The sequence below is a fragment of the Kogia breviceps genome, chromosome X (assembly GCF_026419965.1).
Source record: "Kogia breviceps isolate mKogBre1 chromosome X, mKogBre1 haplotype 1, whole genome shotgun sequence".
NCBI lineage: Eukaryota > Metazoa > Chordata > Mammalia > Artiodactyla > Physeteridae > Kogia > Kogia breviceps.
Window position 1 is genome coordinate 42,081,242 of NC_081330.1, and position 19,255 is coordinate 42,100,496.

Genomic DNA, 19,255 nt, shown 5'->3' on the forward strand with positions numbered 1-19,255 from the left:
AAGAAGAACAAATACATACCACAGGGAGAAGGGGCCCCATTTGACCTCTGGGATTAGCCACGACCAAAATGAGTGACAGGGCCTCAAGCGGTCAGGGGAGGGTACTGAAGAAGGGTGAGGCGGGAGGGGGCCAGTGAAGGGAAGAAGTGGGCTGACTCCTGAGGCACTTCCTGCAGGAGGGAGAACTAGGGACCCGAGCCCACTGGTGATGTTTCCTTCACGTGATTGCGAGCCGACACGTGCAGAAGTCCCTCTCTTCCAGGTATCAGCTCCCTATTTCCGTGGAGGAAGATAGATTTCAGACTGAAGGACCAAGGGGACAACTGCCCTATAGCCCTGCAAGGTCGCAGGTTGGTACTAGCCGGAGTGGGGAAGGGGACACCTGAGGCAGGGCTAGTAACAGACAGAGGCTACACAGGATCCAGTCTGCTTTCCAGATGCCACCCTCCTCCCACCCTTATTCGTTTTTGCGCAGAAAATTGTGTGAGTGTTGGAGGAGAGGTCCGAGTACCATCTCTTATTTCCCTGGATAAGTACTGGCTTATGGCAGCAAGAAATGTGAGAAGGAAGCATCTCCCTGAGATGGTCACAAATTCACTGCCTCGTGCGGACACCTGGGGTGGAAGTGGCAGAGGGCAAAGACCAGAGCAGGTCCAGGACTAGATTCTCTCTACCCCTTCCCTGATGCCCATCCATTTGGTGCAAGAGATGGAGGGCTTGGTGGGAGGAGATGGAGTGGGACCAGAGGATAAGAATGGGTACCAGTTGGGATCTCTTAGGAGGCAGGTTATCAGGGGACATCTGACAGAGGGAAAAGGCTAACAGAAGGGGATGGAGAGGAAATGGCCTGATCCTTCCAGGGTGTAGGGAGGAGGGCAACGCCTGTGAACCCAGGATGGGGAGGGCAGGTGCCCTTGCAAAGGGGCCAGGCCTGCTCTTCTCCACCTTCATCCTTTTTGCAGGGGGGGATGTGGGGGGAGGGGGATGAGGGGGAGGGAAGAGGGAGAGGTGCTACAGAGGAGGGGGACTGAAGTTCAGTCTGGAGACCAGCTCCCTATAGGGCAGGAGTGACTCCTGAACTAGGGAGAGTTGAGAGGAGGTAACATGGACCAAATTTTTTAATGAGTTTGGAAATAATTTGTTTCTTGCATTGCGGGAAAATGTGGTCTGTCTGTGTATGTGGAAAGGAAAGGGGTGGCAGGAATGCTCTGGACATTTCTGCCGTGCTCCCTGACTCTACCATCACCGTTTTCAGAATGAGTGATGGGCTCGTTCTATCTGGGTGCCCTGGGGTGAGGGTTTGGAAGGTAGAGACCTGAGCAAATCTGGATATGCCTTCTGAACATCACTGTCCTGAACCTCACAAGGAAAAGTGAGATAGAAATTTGGAAGGAAGATTGAGAAACATAGAAACACTTTGGAAATAATCTCTTTCTGCCATTTCTCAGTTGTTAAAAAAAAAGGAGGCTGTTAGGGAGGAGCTGTAGAGGGGAATCAGAGAAGCAAGGGAAAGGGCAAGGGTATGGCAGGAGCTGGGAAAGTATTGACAGCTAGAATCGGAAAAGAATCAGTGTCCTCATTGCCACTCATTCACTTCTCAATCCCTCATTCACCATCTGTCTCCTGTCTCTCTACAGGTCTTCGGGTCTGTGGTTGTAGGCACCAGCCCAGACAAGGAAAGGAAAGATTTGCAGTATTAGTGCAGGTCAATGGAAGAGGGCAACTGCCCCAGGACCCCTGGGAACAGAAGTGACTAAAGCCTGAGCAGAAGTTGGGGAGTTCACTACCTGCCACCCCTACCCCAAGTCTCCCTATTCCAGTCTCAGAATACATGGTCTCTGTCAGGACCCTAAGGGAACCTGGTGCTTTATGGCTGGTGAAGACAGAGGGGAGAACAAGGAAGTGAGAGTTGGCAGGTGTGGCATCTGTGAAGTCCTTGAAGATAACAGAGTATCTAATATCTGATAACTGGCCATTGTCTGGTTATATCTGCAGTTCTACAAGTCTTACAACTGTAGACAAGGGGGAAAAGAAACTGGCCAGGTTTCTTGTGGGTCAGTCTAAGTTGGGACCACTCAGTTAAAATTGTTACCGGCATAGCCAAGGCCAGAGCAAAGTTTAGGGACAAATCTGCTCTTATACACTTGTCAGCACAGCCACTTAAATGTAGGGAGAATCACCTGTGGAAGTGTCTGCAAGGTGGGCTCATGTTAGCATGTGTGCCAACCTTGCATACACTGGGAAAGAAAGAAGAAAATGTATGGGCGGGAGTGTACCCCGCCCATAGGGGTAGGCCATGAAGATCTTAAATCACAGAGGCAAATACTTATCAGAACCTGTATTTCACTACCTAAGTCCTCAGTCTCCTTTGTCTCTGTTTTGCCTCCTAGGACAGGCAAAGGAGGGCAAATCTCAACATGGAGAAGGTCTACAGAGAAAATGAAGGAAAGCCAGAAAATGAAGGAAACCCAGACAATGAGGGAAAGTCAAAAGATGCAGTAGATACAGAAGATGAAGGAAAGGCAGATGAGGAAGAAAAGCAAGAAGTGGAGGGGAAGTCAGAACACGAGCTCCAGAATGAGGGACGGCCAGAAGAGGAGGGACAGCCAGAAGATGAGGGGAAGAGAGAAAAGCAGGGCAAGTCTGAAGCTGAGGGAAAACCACACGGTGAAAGCAAGCGGTAACCCCAGGCAAAGCCAGAGAGTCAGCCGCGGGCTGCCGAAAAGTGCCCCGCTGAAGACTATGTGCCCCGGAAAGCAAAAAGAAAAATGGACAGGGGGACTGACGATTCCCCCAAGGACGATCAGGACAACTTACAGGAAAGGCATCTGGGCAGTGAGGAGATGATGAGAGAATGTGCAGATATGTCAAGGGCTCAGGAAGAGCTAAGGAAACGACAGAAAATAAGTGACTTTCATTGGATGCAAAGAGATGTACAGGATCCATTCACCCCAAGGGGCCAACGGGGTGTCGGGGGAATGAGGGGTGGAGGTAGGGGCCAGAGGGGCTTACATGATATCCCATATCTTTAATGCCTTTGGCCTTCAATTCTGACTCCTCTGATGAGAATATCGCTGACCCTGCTTTCCCTGGCAGGCATTTGCCAGGCTATGTGCTTTAACCTTAAGCTGATACTTTACTTTCGGTGTCACTCTCGTTACCAGCAGGCTTTTTTGATCCAACTACAGTGCTCTCTGTGTTTCAGTAGGGGATTTTCACCCACGTGCATGGAAGAGATGTTCATGGTACACTGTAAAATAACAATAAAGAAAAACACCAGTTTTCAGAACCACATATACAGCATCCGCCGTTTTTGAAAAAAAAAAAGTTACACAATACATCCATGTACAGGGAAAACTGAAACTGAGTAGACCAAAAATAAAATAATGGTTTTCTCTGGGTGCTGGTGGTAGAGATTATCCTTTCACCTGTACTTTTCCCCCTAAAATACAGATTACTTTTGTCATAAAATAAATAATAAAAGATTTGAAACAGGAAAATACCAAGCAATCAAAATAACTGCTCAGTGAGTTTATGAAGGTAGTGGAGACACTTAAAATTCCTGTTGTCAGGATGTGAAATGTTGTGTAAAACACATTATCTCTGGGACTCACAGCTGGAGGAATCAACCTGGCAGTTATTACAGAACCACTGCCGTAGGAAACAGTCTTCTCATCAGTGAACTGGGGATAAAGCTTGCCTTCCAGGGCTGTGGAGAAGGTCAGATGGGATACTGAGTGTGTGAGCTGTGTTGGGCTGGTTCCTACCCTCTCTCCTGCACTAGCAGGACCAGAACCCCATCAAATGTTTGCGAGAGGGCCGAGGGAGTTCTCACGTGTGTCCATAAATAAATCCAGACAGCTGAGAGGTGGGTGTCACTCTCCCCCAGGTAATGCTGTGTCTGAAGGACACTCTCCCTCTTCTCATGTGTCCTGTACTCTCCTAAGGGCCCCACTGCTGCTGGTGAGCTGAAGTCCTCAAGGTAACAAAGCCCCTTTGATTTCCCTGGAGTCACTAGTGAGTTACACCCCACTATGTTCCCTACTGAACTATGGAGAAGGTCCCCCTTCTCACGTTATAGTTATATTAATCCTGACACGAAATGTGGAAAAATGCTTTGTAAAATCTTAACTAATGCATTTTCAGGCATTATAATTAGCCCACTAGACTTGCCCTATTCAAAGCAAAGAATTTATCTTATTCATTTTGGTACCTACAACACATGATAGAAGCTTAAAAATCAATACATTAATTATTGAGTCAGAAGGCCTCAGTTCTTGGCCCACTTCTGTCCTTGATTGGATACATAACCTTGAGCACATAATTTCATTCTTTAGCAATTGAAACTTGCCACTCCAAAAGGAACACAGCAAGAGAGGGATTATACCACAATCCATTGTTAAATAATTTTAACATTGGATATAGTAGTGTTTCTCAAAGTTTGCTAGCTACTAGCAGACCACCTGCATCAAAATCACCTACCTTGTTGAAAATGCAGAATCCTGGCTCCCGCCTCAGATCCAATGTATCAATCTCTTTTGACTTTTCCTCAAAATGTCTGTGTATGTAAGTCCATGCCACTCTCTCACTTCATCCCAGCTTACCCTTCCCCCTCCCCGTGTCCTCAAGTCCATTCTCTACGTCTGTGTCTTTATTCCTGTCCTGTCCCTAGGTTCTTCAGAACCTTTTTTTTTTTTTAGATTCCATATATATGTGTTAGCATACAGTATTTTAGATAACTAGTGGGAAGCGGCCGCATAGCACAGGGAGATCAGCTCGGTGCTTTGTGACCACCTAGAGGGGTGGGATAGGGAGGGTGGGAGGGAGACACAAGAGGGAGGAGATATGGGGATATATGTATAGGTATAGCTGATTCACTTTGTTATACAGCAGAAACTAACACACCATTGTAAAGCAATTATACTTTAATAAAGATGTTAAAAATGTCTCTGTGTAGGTGTCCTTTGTTTTTAGCTCATTTTTATTTTTATGGATATATGTATAAAATTTAAAAATCCAATAGTGTAAAAGAATATATTATTAAAAACTGCAGTCTGCCTCATCATTCCACATTCTCACTGTCCAGAAGCATCTACCATAAATGCTTTTGGTTTCTTCTGGTATTTACCTCCATATTTCAGAAGAATATGCTTATGCTGCTATTTCTTTCTTTTTAAAATATTTATTTATTTATTTATGGCTGCATTGGGTCTTTGTTGCTGCACATGGGCTTTCTCTAGTTGCGGCACATGGGGTTCTCATTGTGGTGGCTTCTCTTGTTGTGGAGCACGGGCTCCAGGCATGTGGGCTTCAGTAGTTGTGGCGTGTGGGCTCAGTAGTTGTGGCTCGTGGACTTAGTTGCTCTGCGGCATGTGGGATCTTCCCGGACCAGGGCTCGAACCCGTGTCCCCTGCATTGGCAAGCAGATTCTTAACCACTGTGCTACCAGGGAAGTCCTGCTATTTCTTTTTTTAACACCTTTATTGAAATATAATTCACATATCACAATATTCACTCTTTTTTTCATAAAAATTCACCCTCTTAAAGTGCACAATTCAGTGGTTTTCAGTATATTAACAGAGTTCTGAAACCATCGCCATTATTCAGTTACAGGACATTTTTATTGCCCTAAAAAGAAACCTCATACCCGTTAGCACATAATGGTGCTCCCATTCCCTCCTCTCCCTGGCAACTGGCAAACGCTGATCTGCTTTCTGTTTCTATGGATTTCCCTATTCTAGACATTTCATAGAAATGGAATCATACAGTACATGGCCTCTGTTGTCTAGTTTCTTTCATGTAGCATAATGTTTTCAAGGTCCATCCACATCCATATCAGTACTAAACATTCGTGTATATTTTCTTTTGTCTTTTAAAATAAACTCTACTGAAAAGTCAAAATATAAAATTTACAAGTACATAAATGATGGTTCTGCCTTGGTTTATTACGTAGATAACCTCAGAGCATGCTAATGACTATGTCCAAAGTTGCTTTAACTTCATTTGAATGCTTTGATTCATTTTATGAAGAGGTACTGCAATATATCTGTTTTGTTTCTGATTTTTAAAAAAAACCCACAGGTATGTAGTATTTGATACACTAGTTAATCATTTCTGCTGGAAGAAGCAAAGGTAATTTTTTCCATTTTTTTCTTTTTTTAATTAATTTTTTTACCAGTTTTGTTGAGACATAATTGACATACATCACTGTATACATTTAAGGTATACAGCATAACAGCTTGAGTTACATACATTGTGAAATGATTACTACAATAATTTTAGTTAACACCCATTATCTCATATAGGTACAATAAAAAGAAAAAGAAGAAAAGAAAAACATTTTTCCCCTTGTGATGAGAACTCAAGATTTACTCTCTTAACAAATTTCATATATATCATACAGTAGTGTTAACTTTTTGCATGTAAATATGTTTTCAATTTTCTTGAGTATATATCTAGGAATGGAATTGCCAGTTCATGTGGTAAGTCTAACTTTTTGAGGACCTGCCAAACTGTTTCCAATGCAACTGTGCCATATGACATTCCTATCAGCAGTGTACGAGGGCTCCAATTTCTCCACATTCTCACCAACGCTTGTCATTGCCTATATTTTTTCTTATAGCCATCTTAGTGGGTATGAAGTGGAATCCCATTGTGGCCTTGATTTGCATTTGCTTGATGGCTAATGATGCTGAGCATTTTTTCATGTGCTTATTGGCCATTTGTATATCTTCTTTGGGGAAATGTGTATTCAAGTCCTTTACCCATTTTTAAATTAGGATGATTGTCTGTATTGTTGAGTTGTAACAGTTCTTTGTTTATTCTGGATGCAAGTTCCTTATCAGACATATGACTTAACAACTGCTATTTCTTGACTTGTTTAGTTATTACCTATTGACTTTCTGATATGATACTTTCATAGTACTTTCTTAGCATCATAATCACCACTATCATAATCACTTGTCTCCCAATATAGTTTTCCCACATATAAAGTGTATTTTAACAAGAATTCCAGTGATTCTGTTGCTTAACTCTGAGGACCATTTGTGTGTTTGTCAGGTTAGGTTAAGCTTATGATAGGATAGCTACCAACCCCCAAACATCAGTGGCTTAATACAACAAAGGTTTATTTCTCACACATCATGAGAATTGGGGATGGAGAGGTTCTGCTCCCCCTAGTTTCCCAGAGATCCAAACTAATCATGATACCACTGCAGCAGAGGAAAAGAATACATGGAGAGCTCACACACCTTTATCTACACTGTGGCCTAGAAGTGATGTAAATCATCACTATTCACAGTCCATTTTTTCATATTTCTAGCTCTTTTAGTTCTGACAGGCAATTTTGAGAGAGGTGTTATTGTGCCTTCGATATAGATGACTAAACTGAGGCTCAAAGAGTGTATGTGATTTATACAAGGTTACATACCTGTAAGGGGAAGAGCCTAGATTGGAACCTAAGGATTTGAATTTTATCGCCACCTTATTGCCCAGCCAATCCTTTAGGATGTCTGAATAGTGGTAATGGTTCTTCAGATGACAGACCTAAAGAGCAAGGCTCACAGTGGCATTGCTTCCTCCACCATTAATGCCTTAAGAAGGCATTTAATGCCAGTTCACAGCTTGACTGCCTTAGTACCCAAATCAGATGCTGTGCCTACAACACATGAGGGTATTCAAACAGGTGGTAACACCTGTTTTCTCCTGAGTTGGAGGACCACATGCCTTTGTAAGCTCCCTTTGCCTGCTGTCTCCTGTACTTCTGGGACTGGGCTGAATCAAACATCAGAAGCACTGCATCAGGCAGATACAGAACTGAATTCACCACAAAACCACTAAAATAGTCCCAGGCACAACCAAGGCCCTTCTGGGAGTCTGAGCAAGGTTGTTTGGGGTTTTTGTCCAACTGCATCCCCATCACTATTGTTCTGGGTGCTACTTCACTGAACTCTGAGAGCAGGGTTCAACCCTTTTACTTTAAACTCAAAATTATCTGGTCAGTCCTAGTTTGTAGTTGAAAAGGAGAAATTCTTTACATTTTTAGGCTATAGAGTTTTATTTCCATCTCTACAAAATTCTCCTTCATACCTCAAAGGGAAAGAGGACAGGAAAAAAATGCAAAGCCTTATGACTGACAATTTTTGAGTTCCCATCATTCCAATGATAGGAATAGTCTCCAGACTATTTAACCTTTCACCTGTTCACCTTGAACCAACAGACAATGGCCAATGTTGCTAAAGACAGCCACATAATAAGGAATATCTACCTTGCTTCTCCCTCACTATCCTCCCAGACACAAGAATATTTTTGGGATAATGAGAGAAATGTTTGTGAAATAGGCCCCAACTCCCTGTCCAGTGCAAGGCACAAGAGCAAAAGAGATTGTACTGCTTATGGGAACCAAAAGGAACTTTAAATCAAATGCTATATTTAAGCTGTAAAATGAACAAGGCAAATTTTGGTTTCAGCTCCAAATGGAGAGCTGAAAAGAATGCTACTCACACTTACAACAGGAAAAAAAATTTGGATAAATGCAAAATAACACTTTGCATTTTTAAATATTTATTTATTTATTTATTTGGCTGTGCTCAGTCTTAGTTCGGCATGCAGTATCTAGTTCCCTGACCAAGGATTGAACCCAGGCCTCCTGCACTGGGAGCATGGAGTCTTAACCACTGGACCACCAGGGAAGTCCCCAAAATAACAAATCTTCTTAAAACCTTTAGAGAACTGAGGTCACAGGGCAAATGATTATCCCAAAATCTAGAGAGAGACTTGTGGAGGGAGAAATAGGACCCAAGCATTTGCTTATCTGGAATAGACACCACCAAACACCATGTAGACCAGTAGGAAAATTCAGCTTGAAATTTCTAATGAATTTCTAAAGATTGAAGGATAGCATGAGAGTGTTCAGTCTCTGAAGTCCACAGACATAAAGAGCTTGCACTGTCTTTCAAGCTTTAATCCAGAAACCCCACTAGGTGTTCTCAGGGAAGATCAGGGAGAATTTGAGAGAGCTTTCCCCATAATGCCAGCTAAGAGAGGGAGATAGCAGTCACTGCTGAAATTCCAACCAGACCTATCTCCCCTAGTAAACAAAATATTTAATCTGCAGGGAAATGGACAACAAAACCCATATCCTAAAGTCACTGGTAGAAACCCACGGCAGCTAGGAAAGGGAAACAGAAAAACAAAAAATTCTATGAGGGGAGGCTTAGCATTATACCTAGAGGAGAGGCATGAACACATGTGAAGATTACACCACCAAAACTCAGGTTCACAGTGGTTGCCTAAGATGAAGACCCAATCAGAACACCAGAGAATGCTCGTCCCTCCCCTCAACACCACACTAACAAACACTGAGTAAAAATAACAGTGGAGGACAGCAAGAAACAGATTCCTTTTGGGGAGAAATACAAAGGGAACCTGCAAAACCAAGTGGAAAGACTCAGAGCCAAATAGGAAGAAAACATCAAACTCAGCCCAACTTCTAACTAGATTAATGCAAACTTCACACTAAAAGCTTTGTAGGAATGACAGGCTCATCTCCAATAATAAATTCCATTTACCTCAGTAATTACTGTCTTACACAAATCCAGTTTTCAAGTAAAAATTATGAGAAATACAAAAAGCAAAGAAAATAATACATTCTGAAGAGGCAAAGCAATAATCAGAAATGACACAGATCGTGACACCATCAGACAGGAAATTAAAAATAACTATGGTCGGTGTTCCAGTTCTGGCAAGGCAATATGAGGAACTCTGAGGATCCATTTCCCAGTGAAACTGTTAAAAGTTATTCTCCTAAAATACAATCATTCTAATTCTTTGGAAATGGTCCTAAGGGCATACAGCAAATGAAGAAATGTTTTTAAAAGACAATCTACTATAACAGTAAGAACCATGTGAATCTGTGGCATTTGAACCAAGATTCTTTTCTTGCCTTCCCACTTCCAGCTTAGCATGATGGAAACTCCACTCCAGAAGGGTGCAGTCAAAAACACAGGTCTCCTTCTCCCTCAGCTCACATCTGAAAGGTCACAGTATCTTCCCAGGAGAGACAAAACTTCTCATACTGCCTTGAGTTGACTGTTGCTAAGGCTAAGTTCCAAGTGAGTGCAGCTGAAAGGTGGGGGCTCCCTCTGTTCCTCCCCCATTCATCATAAGGAGGCTCTACCTTCAGCATAGTGTGCTAAGAATATTGGGGACTCAATTTCCTGGGAGATGCAAGCCAGGAACACCTGAAGCAACTTCCCATACTGAGTCAAGTGTACAGCTCCTAAAGTAGCAGTGTCACTCAGAGAGAATTGTGCTACTGTCACCATCCTTAGCTCCAGAGCCTTGTATCAGAGATTTTCCCAGGGGGAGAGGCAGGCCTTAAAACAGAGAGTTCCAAAACTCTTTCCAAAGGAACTGACTTTATTTGTCACACAGTGTGAACTTGAAGGCTAAAGGTGCTATAAAAAATGGAGGTTGTAGTGAATAACAATTAAGAGAAGGTCAGTAGATTCATTAGAGATATAAGCTAAACGTTAGGCCAGCTAGTCTACCAGAGAATTAGGAAAAGGGACAGCTAAGTAGAGTCTTCTTGGAGTCCAAACAAATGACAAACAATGACCTCAAAAACTATTATCTGAAAAAGAGCCCAAATTTAATCCCATGAATCTGTGGAGCAACTTATGCCCCAGTGTATTGTCAAAAACAATAAAGCAATCAACCAGTCAAGTATGTTCAGGTAAGGAGACAGTAAAGAGAGGACTGCCAAAACCACTGTTATCCCAGAGTAACTATGGGCATACCAATACTGTACGCTCTGAGGATCAACATAGAGGCATAATATAGCAGGGAGGAAATAGACATGATTGAAATAATTCATCTAGTCACTAAAAAAACAAGCAAATAACAACAACAATAAGCCCCAGAGAGAGAGGATCAGTACTCAGAGTTGCTAAAATATATTATCTGAAAAAATTGCAAGACATGTAAAGAAACAGAAAAATATGACCCACATGTGGGGAGCAAAGCAGGCAACAGAAATTGCTTGTGAGAGTAACCAGATGTAGAATTTAACAAATACTGCAATGTGGCCAATATGTATGTTCAAAGAATGAAAAAACCCCTATGATTAAAGAAGTAAAGGCAGGTATGCTGACACTATTATATCAAATAGAAAAACGATCAATAAATAGATATTATAAAAAGAAATAAGTGGAAATTCTGAAAAATAGAAAGATTGAAATGAAAAATTCACTAGAGGAGCTCAACAGTAGATCTGAGAATTAGTGAACTCTAAGATTCATAGATTTTATGTAATCTGAATAAGAAAGAGAAAAATATGACTGTGGTGACCTAAATGGGAAGGAAATCCAAAAAAAGAGGGGATATATGTATACGTATAGCTGATGCACTTGGCTGTATAGTAGAAACTAACACAACATTGTAAAGCAACTATACTTCAATAAAAATTAATTTTAAGAAAGAAAAAATAATGAAAAATGAACAGAGTCTCAAAGAAATGTGGGACATCATTAATTGCACCAACATATACATAATGAGAATACCAGAAGGAGAGAAAAGAGTGAAAGGAGCAGGAAAAAATACAAAGAAATGATGTCTGAAAACTTCCCAAATTTGATGAAAAACATTCATCTACATATCCAGGAAGCTCAGTGATCTCAAATAGGATAAACACAAGCAACTGACAAACAGACACAACATAGTAAGAATGCTGAAAGCCAAAGACAAGGAGAAATTGTTGAAAGCAGCAAGAAAAAAATGACTCCTGACTTATAAGAGAACTCCAATAAGATCAACAGCTAATTTATCACCAAAACAATAGAGGCCAGAAGGAAGTAGGACAGTATATTTAAACTGTTCAAAGATACAAACGGTCAACCAAGAATCCTGTATTCACCAAAGCTATCTTTCAAAATTGAAGGCAAAATAAAGATATTCCCAGACAAACAAAAAAATGAGAGAACCTTTCACTAGCAGACCCACCTTACAAGATATACTAAAGGAAGTTCTCTACTTCTGAAAGCAAATGACCCCAGACAGTCATTTGAATCCACTGGGGAAAAAAAGTACATATAAAGTTAATTATGTAATTATAAAACACAGTTCAAATGTATATTTATTTCCCCTTCCTTCTCTCAACTGGTTAAAACAGTACATATATAATGTATTATTGGGTTTATAACAGAGAAAAGAAATATATTTGCCAATAAAAGCACAAAGGAGATGGGTGGGAGCAAAGCTGCAACAGGCTAAGGAAACAAATCCAGAGGGTAATAACTAAAATCCCCTGGGAGAAATGAAGAAAACCATAAGTGATAAATAAAAAGGTTAACATAATAAATTCTATAAATATATACTTGCTATCCTTCTTTCATTTTCCATAAGAGATGTAAAGTTATGTAAAGTAATAATGGTAACAGTGGATGGGTTTATAACATTTTTGTTGTAACATGCATAACAATACCACAATAAGTGGATAAAGGGAATAGAACTATATAGGAGTGATATATCTCACTGGAATTAAGTTAGTATAAATCTGAAATAGAACCCAATAAATTAAGATGTATATGTCAAGTCCTAGGGTAACCACAAAGGAAATAACTCTAAAAGATATAATGAAAAAGTCACTAAATATATTAAAATCCTTCATTAGAATATATTTAATTAATGTAAGAAAAATGGAGGAAAAGAAGAGAGGAACAAAAACCACATGAGATATATGACAGACAAAAAGGAAGTTGACAGCAGGACTTCCCTGGTGGTCCAGTGGCTAAGACTCCACACACCCAATGCAGGGGACCCAGGTTCCATCCCTGTCAGGGAACTAGATCCCACATGCCGCAACTAAGAGTTCACATGCCACAACTAAAGATTCCACATGCCACAACTAAGGATACCGTGTGCTGCAACTAAGATCCGATGCAGCCAAATAAATAATTTTTTTAGAAAAAGTAAGTTGGCAGAAATAAATTCAATCATATCAATAATAACATTAAATATGAATGGATTAAACAATTCAAACAAAAGGCAGGGATTGTCAGATTAGATTTTTAAAAGATCCAACTGTATGGTGTTTACAGGAAGCATGCTTTAGGTTTAAACATATAAAGATTGAAAGGAAAATGATAAAAATATGTATATCATGAAAACAGAAACCATAAGAAAGCTGGAGTAACAATACTATTATCAGACAAAATAGAATTAAAAATAAAAAAGGTTGCTAGAGGTAAAGAGTGACATTTTATAATAATAAAATGGTCAATCCATCAGGAAGATAAAACAATATTACAAATATATGGAACTAACAATAGGACTAAAAGTACATGAAGCAAAAACTATGAAAATTGATGGGAAAAATAGACAATTCAACTATAATAGTTAAAGAGTTCAATATTCCACTTTCAATAATGCATAGAACAACAAAGCAGAAGATCAACAAGAAAATTCAAAGACTTGAAAAATGCTATAAACCAATTAGACCTAACAGACATCTACAGAACACTCCACCCAGCAACAGCAGAATATACATTCTCCTCAAATGCACAATGAAACTTCCTCAGGATAGTCCATATAGGATAGGCCATAAAAATCTCAATAAATGTAAAAAAAAAGAAATAATAGAAAGTATGTGTTCTGACCACATTATAATAAAATGATAAATCAACATCAAAAAGAAATTTGGGATATACACAGAAATATAGAAATTTTAAAATGCTTTCCTCAATAATCATTGGGTCAAAGAAGGAATTAAAAAGGAAATTAGAAAACACGATGAGGTGAATGAAAATGAAGATATGACATCCAAGACTTATAGGATGCAGGTAAAACAGTGCTTAAAAGGAAATATATAGCTGTAAATATTTATATTAAAAAAGAAGATCCCAAATATATAACTTAAACTTCTACCTTAAGACACTGGAAAAAGAAAAACAAACTAAACATAAAGTGAACATAAATAAGGAAACAAAAAAGATTAGATTTGAAATTAATGAAATGGAGAAGAGAGAAAAATCAGTTAAACCCAAAGTTTATTCTTGGAAAACATCAAAAAAATTGACAAACCGTTAGCTAGATTAACTAAGAAAAACAAAGAGAAGACTCAAATTACTTAAACCAGAAATGAAAGAGGGTGGGCTTCCCTGGTGGCGCAGTGGTTAAGAATCTGCCTGCCAATGCAGGGGACACAGGTTTGAGCCCTGGTCCACAAAGATCCCACATGCCGTGGAGCAACTAAGCCCATGTGCCACAACTATTGAGCCTGCACTCTACAACCTGCAAGCCACAACTACTGAGCCTGCGTGGTACAACTACTGAAGCCCATGAGCCTAGAGCCTATGCTCTGCAATAAGAGAAGCCACTGCAATGAGAAGCCCGTGCACTGCAACGATAGTATCCCCCACTCGTCACAACTAGAGAAAGCCCGCATGCAGCAATGAAGACCCAACCCAGCCAAAAACAATGAATAAAATTTTTAAAAAAGGAAAGAAAGAAAGAAGTGAAAGGGGGCATTACTATTGACCTTTCAGGAAAAAAATGATTAAAAGGAATACTATGGACAATTGTATGTCAATGAATTAGATAACTTAGATGACATGGACAAATTCCTATCAAATTTGACTCAAAAAGAAACCAATAATCTGAATAAACCAATAAAATAATAAGTTAAGAAATTAAAATAATAATAAAAAATAATTATTTGCCCCCCAAAAGCCCAGGCCTAGATGACTCTGCTGGTTAATTCTACCAAGCATATAAAGAAGAATTAATATAAATCCTTAGCAAACTCTTCCATAAATAGAAGAGGAAGGAACACTTCCCAACTCATCATAAGACTTGTATTACCCTGATACTAAAACTGGTCAAAGACATCACAAGAAAACTACAGACCACTAACTGTTATGAATATATATGCAAAAGTACTAAACGAGATGATAGGAAATTGAATCCAGCAACATATAAAAATCATTATACACTACGACAAAGTGGTATTTATCTCAGGAATGTTAGATTGCTTTAACATCTGAAAATAAATTAATATACATCTGTACAATGGAATACTACACAGTAATTAAAAGGAACAAACTTATGATTCACACAACATGTATGCATTTCAAATGTATTTTGCTAAGTGAAAGAAGCCAGACTCAAAAATATATGTATTGTCTGATTCCATTTATATGACATTATGTAGAGGTTAATCTATACAGATATAAAAGAGGCTTCAAGGGTGAGGATGGGGGGAGTAGTTGACTACAAATGGGCCACACAAGGGAAATTTTAGAGTAATAGAACTCTTCAGTATGGTACTGTGGTGGTTGATATATGACTATATGAATGTTTTCAAATTTCACAGAACTGCATACCACAAAGGGTGACTTTTGCTCTATGTCCATTAAAAAATATACAAATCAAGATGTAGGGGATCCCTAGACGGAAAGCACACTGTTGCAAATGAATCTCCTGTATTACAGATGTATGCCATAACTTCAATAAAAAGGGTAGGGAAAGAAAAGAGCTGACCTAAGTTGCTTAGAAAAAGTGACTGGATATTATGAGGGTCAAGACAAAAAGAACTATACAGAAACGCTATGTTACGGTGGGGAAATTTGTTTCTCATAGGGGTACATGATAGAAGTTCCGAAACTACTTTAACTATATACTAGAGTTAAATACATAAGTAAATAAATTATGCATAAAGGAGAACCATGTTTCTCACTGTCAGAGATAGAAATTAAAAATAAGAGGAGGGGTTTCCATGGTGGCGCAGTGGTTAAAAATCCACCTGCCAATGCAGGGGACACGGGTTCAAGCCCTGGTCTGGGAAGATCCCTCATGCCACAGAGCAACTAAGCCCGTGCACCACAACTACTGAGGCTGCGTGCCACAATTACTGAAGCCTGTGTGCCTAGACCCCGTGCTCTGCAACAAGAGAAGCCACCACAATGAGAAGCCCACGCACCACAACAAAGAGTAGCCCCCACTCACTGCAACTAGAGAAAGCCCGCATGCAGCAACGAAGACCCAACGCAGCCAAAAATAAAAATAAATAAATAAATTTATTTTAAAAAGAATAAGAGAAGAGAAAGCTAGATGGATACGTGTGGTAATGGATTAGAGTCACATGTATCAGTATGAACTTGTGTGTGTGTGTGTGTGTGTGTGTATCTGTATATCATCTATATCTATAGAGAGACATATAGTTACAGATATACACAATAAATAAATGTAGAGATTGTGTATATACAGTTTAATATTACAAGCATTTATCTCCTTGCTCTATCAGCTTAGAAGTTTGAGAAGCAATGACACCCCAGTAGCAACCAGAATACCCTGCATTCAGATCTTAATTACTAAATATGATTATCCAATAAAAGTAACCAAGACTCCTCAGAGAAATGGCTGATTATTAGTCTGGGAAAAGGATAATACAAGATGAATCTGGAACATCTTGTAGCACCAGAAAGTAAGGAAGCAGAAAAAGAATAAAGGTATGCTGACCTGAAAGAGCTCCCAATTGCCAAAGTTGGAAAATTTGGGCATAAAAACCAAATGATTGTATTGTATTATAACCCTGAAGACAAAAATTCATGAGTCACACTGATAGAAACAAATAATTGTATGAATAAATACATGGGGGAGGTGGAAATCTTTCTTACATGATAATTTCAAATACTAAATGTAGAAGGAAATGAGGGATATAAAAAGTTACCATCAGAACATCACAGTAATAATTGTTGCAGGCAAAATCCACAGAACGTTTGCATAGTCTCAAATCATCTGACCCCAAATATTTATATTTATCAATTACTGTGGTTGTTTTCAGATATATATCCACAAATTCTTTGATGTTCCTCTCTCCAGGAGGTAGAGTTTAAATCCCTTCCTCTTTAGTGTAGGCTAGACTTAGTAACTTGCTTCTAACAAACAGAATATGAAAAGAGAAAAACAGTAACTTTACAAGTGGAGAAACCCGCAGACTCATCTTAACCAAATAATCAAAGTTAACCTCACAAGTGATCAGTCATGTCGATGTCATGTAATCCTGATATTGTGATGAAAAGGGCACTTCAACTCTCTGGTATTCTTTCAAATCAATAACCCTAATATAATTATAAAAAATCATGAGACAAACCCAAATTGAAGAACATTCTACAAAATACCTCACTCATTAAAACTGTGAAGGTTATGAACAATAAGGAAAGACTGAGAAACTATGATAGAATAAAGAGACATGTTAACCAAATGCAACATTGTATCCTGGATTGAATCCTGGGACAGGAAAAAGACAGTAGTGAAAAACTTGGAGAAATCTTAATAATAAAGTCTATAATTTAGTTAATAGTATTGCACAAATGTTAATTTCTTTGTTTTTATAAAGGTACCACAGGTATTAGGCAAAGCTAGATGTAGGGTTTACAGAAATGCTTTGTACTATCTTCTTTAGAACTAAAATAATTTCAAAACAAAAAGTTTAAAAAATAAACCAGATTGAGTTTCAAAAACCCAAAACAAAACTCTCTTAATGAATGAAAGTGATTGAATAGTTGAGGAAACAAACTGAAATGTCATTAAACGAAATCATTATTCAGTGAGAAACATAAGATTTGACAGACCGTAGTTGACAGAAATTACTGGAAAAAATAAAATTGTTCCATGTTTATACCAGAAAATTAGAACTACTTAATAAACTAGTTGCATGCACATATATGTATGCATTATGTGTATGTGCGTGGAACAGTATTCTCTAAATACTGTTCTGCCACTTTCTTCACTCAAAAATATAACTTCAATATAATTTGATGTCAGTACACATTTTTTATTTCATTACTTTTTATATCTGCACAATTTCCACAGTGTGGATAATTTATTTAACCATTCCCATATTAGCGAAAATTTAAATCATTTCCACCAACTTGAACTTTCAACGTTGGAGTGGTTACAAAGTTGAACCAGATAAGGTTTTTGTCCTATGGCACTTACAGATAAGTAAGGGATACAAATCAGAAAGTCAACAAAACAGGATGAAAGAGTTAGGATGGGTAAATAGAGTACAGGCAACTAAGGCAGAATCAAGAGGTCAGCAAAGATTTTCTTTCCATTATAAACTTAATTTTTAAAAGCACCTAGCCAGCAACAACAGCACTCTCTCCCCAACAACTCTGCTTTTGCCACAGGAAAAAGTTGCCTGGCCCAAGCTGTAGTACAGCTGAAATGTGCCTCTCTGCAACCAGCAAGATGCTCTACATAGATATGAACCTCAAGGCTTAAGCAAAGCAATCTCAAGAATCTAGCTGAGGTGGATCTTAAGCATTCTGTCACATAGTAAGAAACACTAAGCAGACCAACTCAACGATTCCTATTACTGTGGTCAACATAGACACCATGGGGACATATGAAATGGCAGTGGTTATGACACAGCATTTCAGGTTCACAGCAATTCATAAGCATTATGCCCTGGATAACTAGAAACTCTTGGCCACAATAATCCACAATGTGTGTAGCATTTATCTGTGAGTTCAGGAAGTGGGCAGAATTATGTGGAAGAGATGAAAAGTTGTGCTTCAAGTTAAGTTCATTTGCTTGGATGTGGCCAGTGGCTATTCTGAAGAGTTCGTGGAACTTTTGAAACTTATGCATGCCAAATTTCCAAATGTCAGGGAATGTAGTGACAGGAGGGATGATAGAAGAGTTTACTTTCTGAAGCAGAGACTTACAATCTAAGTGGAAATCAGCCTGGGCTCTGTGTGTACCACTTACATCAGAACATGAGTGGACTATCTGCAGTTGAGCAAAGTGACGAAATGTGTTGGGTCTGCTTGCATTCCAAAGGGGCAAATCATCTCAGAAGACAAACTGCTTGAGTCCATGCACAGAAGCCAAACCTTTGGATCTGGAGCAGATTTTGCCATACTGGGAGGGATGTTTTCAAGCCAGAGACAGCGTGCTAGAGAAATGAGGGAGAGAAATAGCCATCTCAACCTATTCTATGGGATGAGCTTTGAAAGAGCAATAAGAAATATGCAGGAGTTGTTGAATACAGAGCCTCAGGAAATGACTTTGAAAGAGAACATAGAAAACAATATGTTCTGGATATCATATTCCTGTATAAGAGCTCCTTTCTCCTCCCCTCACACCACTTGAAAGGCTTTAGACTTTGGAGCTATCCCCAGTGCCCTCTTGGTGTATAAAAACAGAATATTGATTGGGTCAGAGGTACATGGGTGTCTACTCTCCAGAA

At 39.3% G+C, this 19,255-nt stretch overlaps 1 protein-coding gene and 1 pseudogene across 1 annotated transcript; both read left to right on the forward strand.

The window, feature by feature from the left end:
- Positions 1 to 281: 281 nt before the first annotated feature.
- On the forward strand, positions 282 to 3,385 carry TCEAL5 (transcription elongation factor A like 5). The gene is given in 2 exon segments (XM_059050696.2): positions 282 to 350; positions 2,391 to 3,385. A coding segment is annotated over 1 exon segment (615 nt). The 5' UTR covers positions 282 to 350; positions 2,391 to 2,417; the 3' UTR covers positions 3,033 to 3,385.
- A 7,294-nt stretch (positions 3,386 to 10,679) lies between these two features.
- On the forward strand, positions 10,680 to 19,205 carry LOC131748070 (GMP reductase 1 pseudogene; annotated as a pseudogene).
- Positions 19,206 to 19,255: the final 50 nt, after the last annotated feature.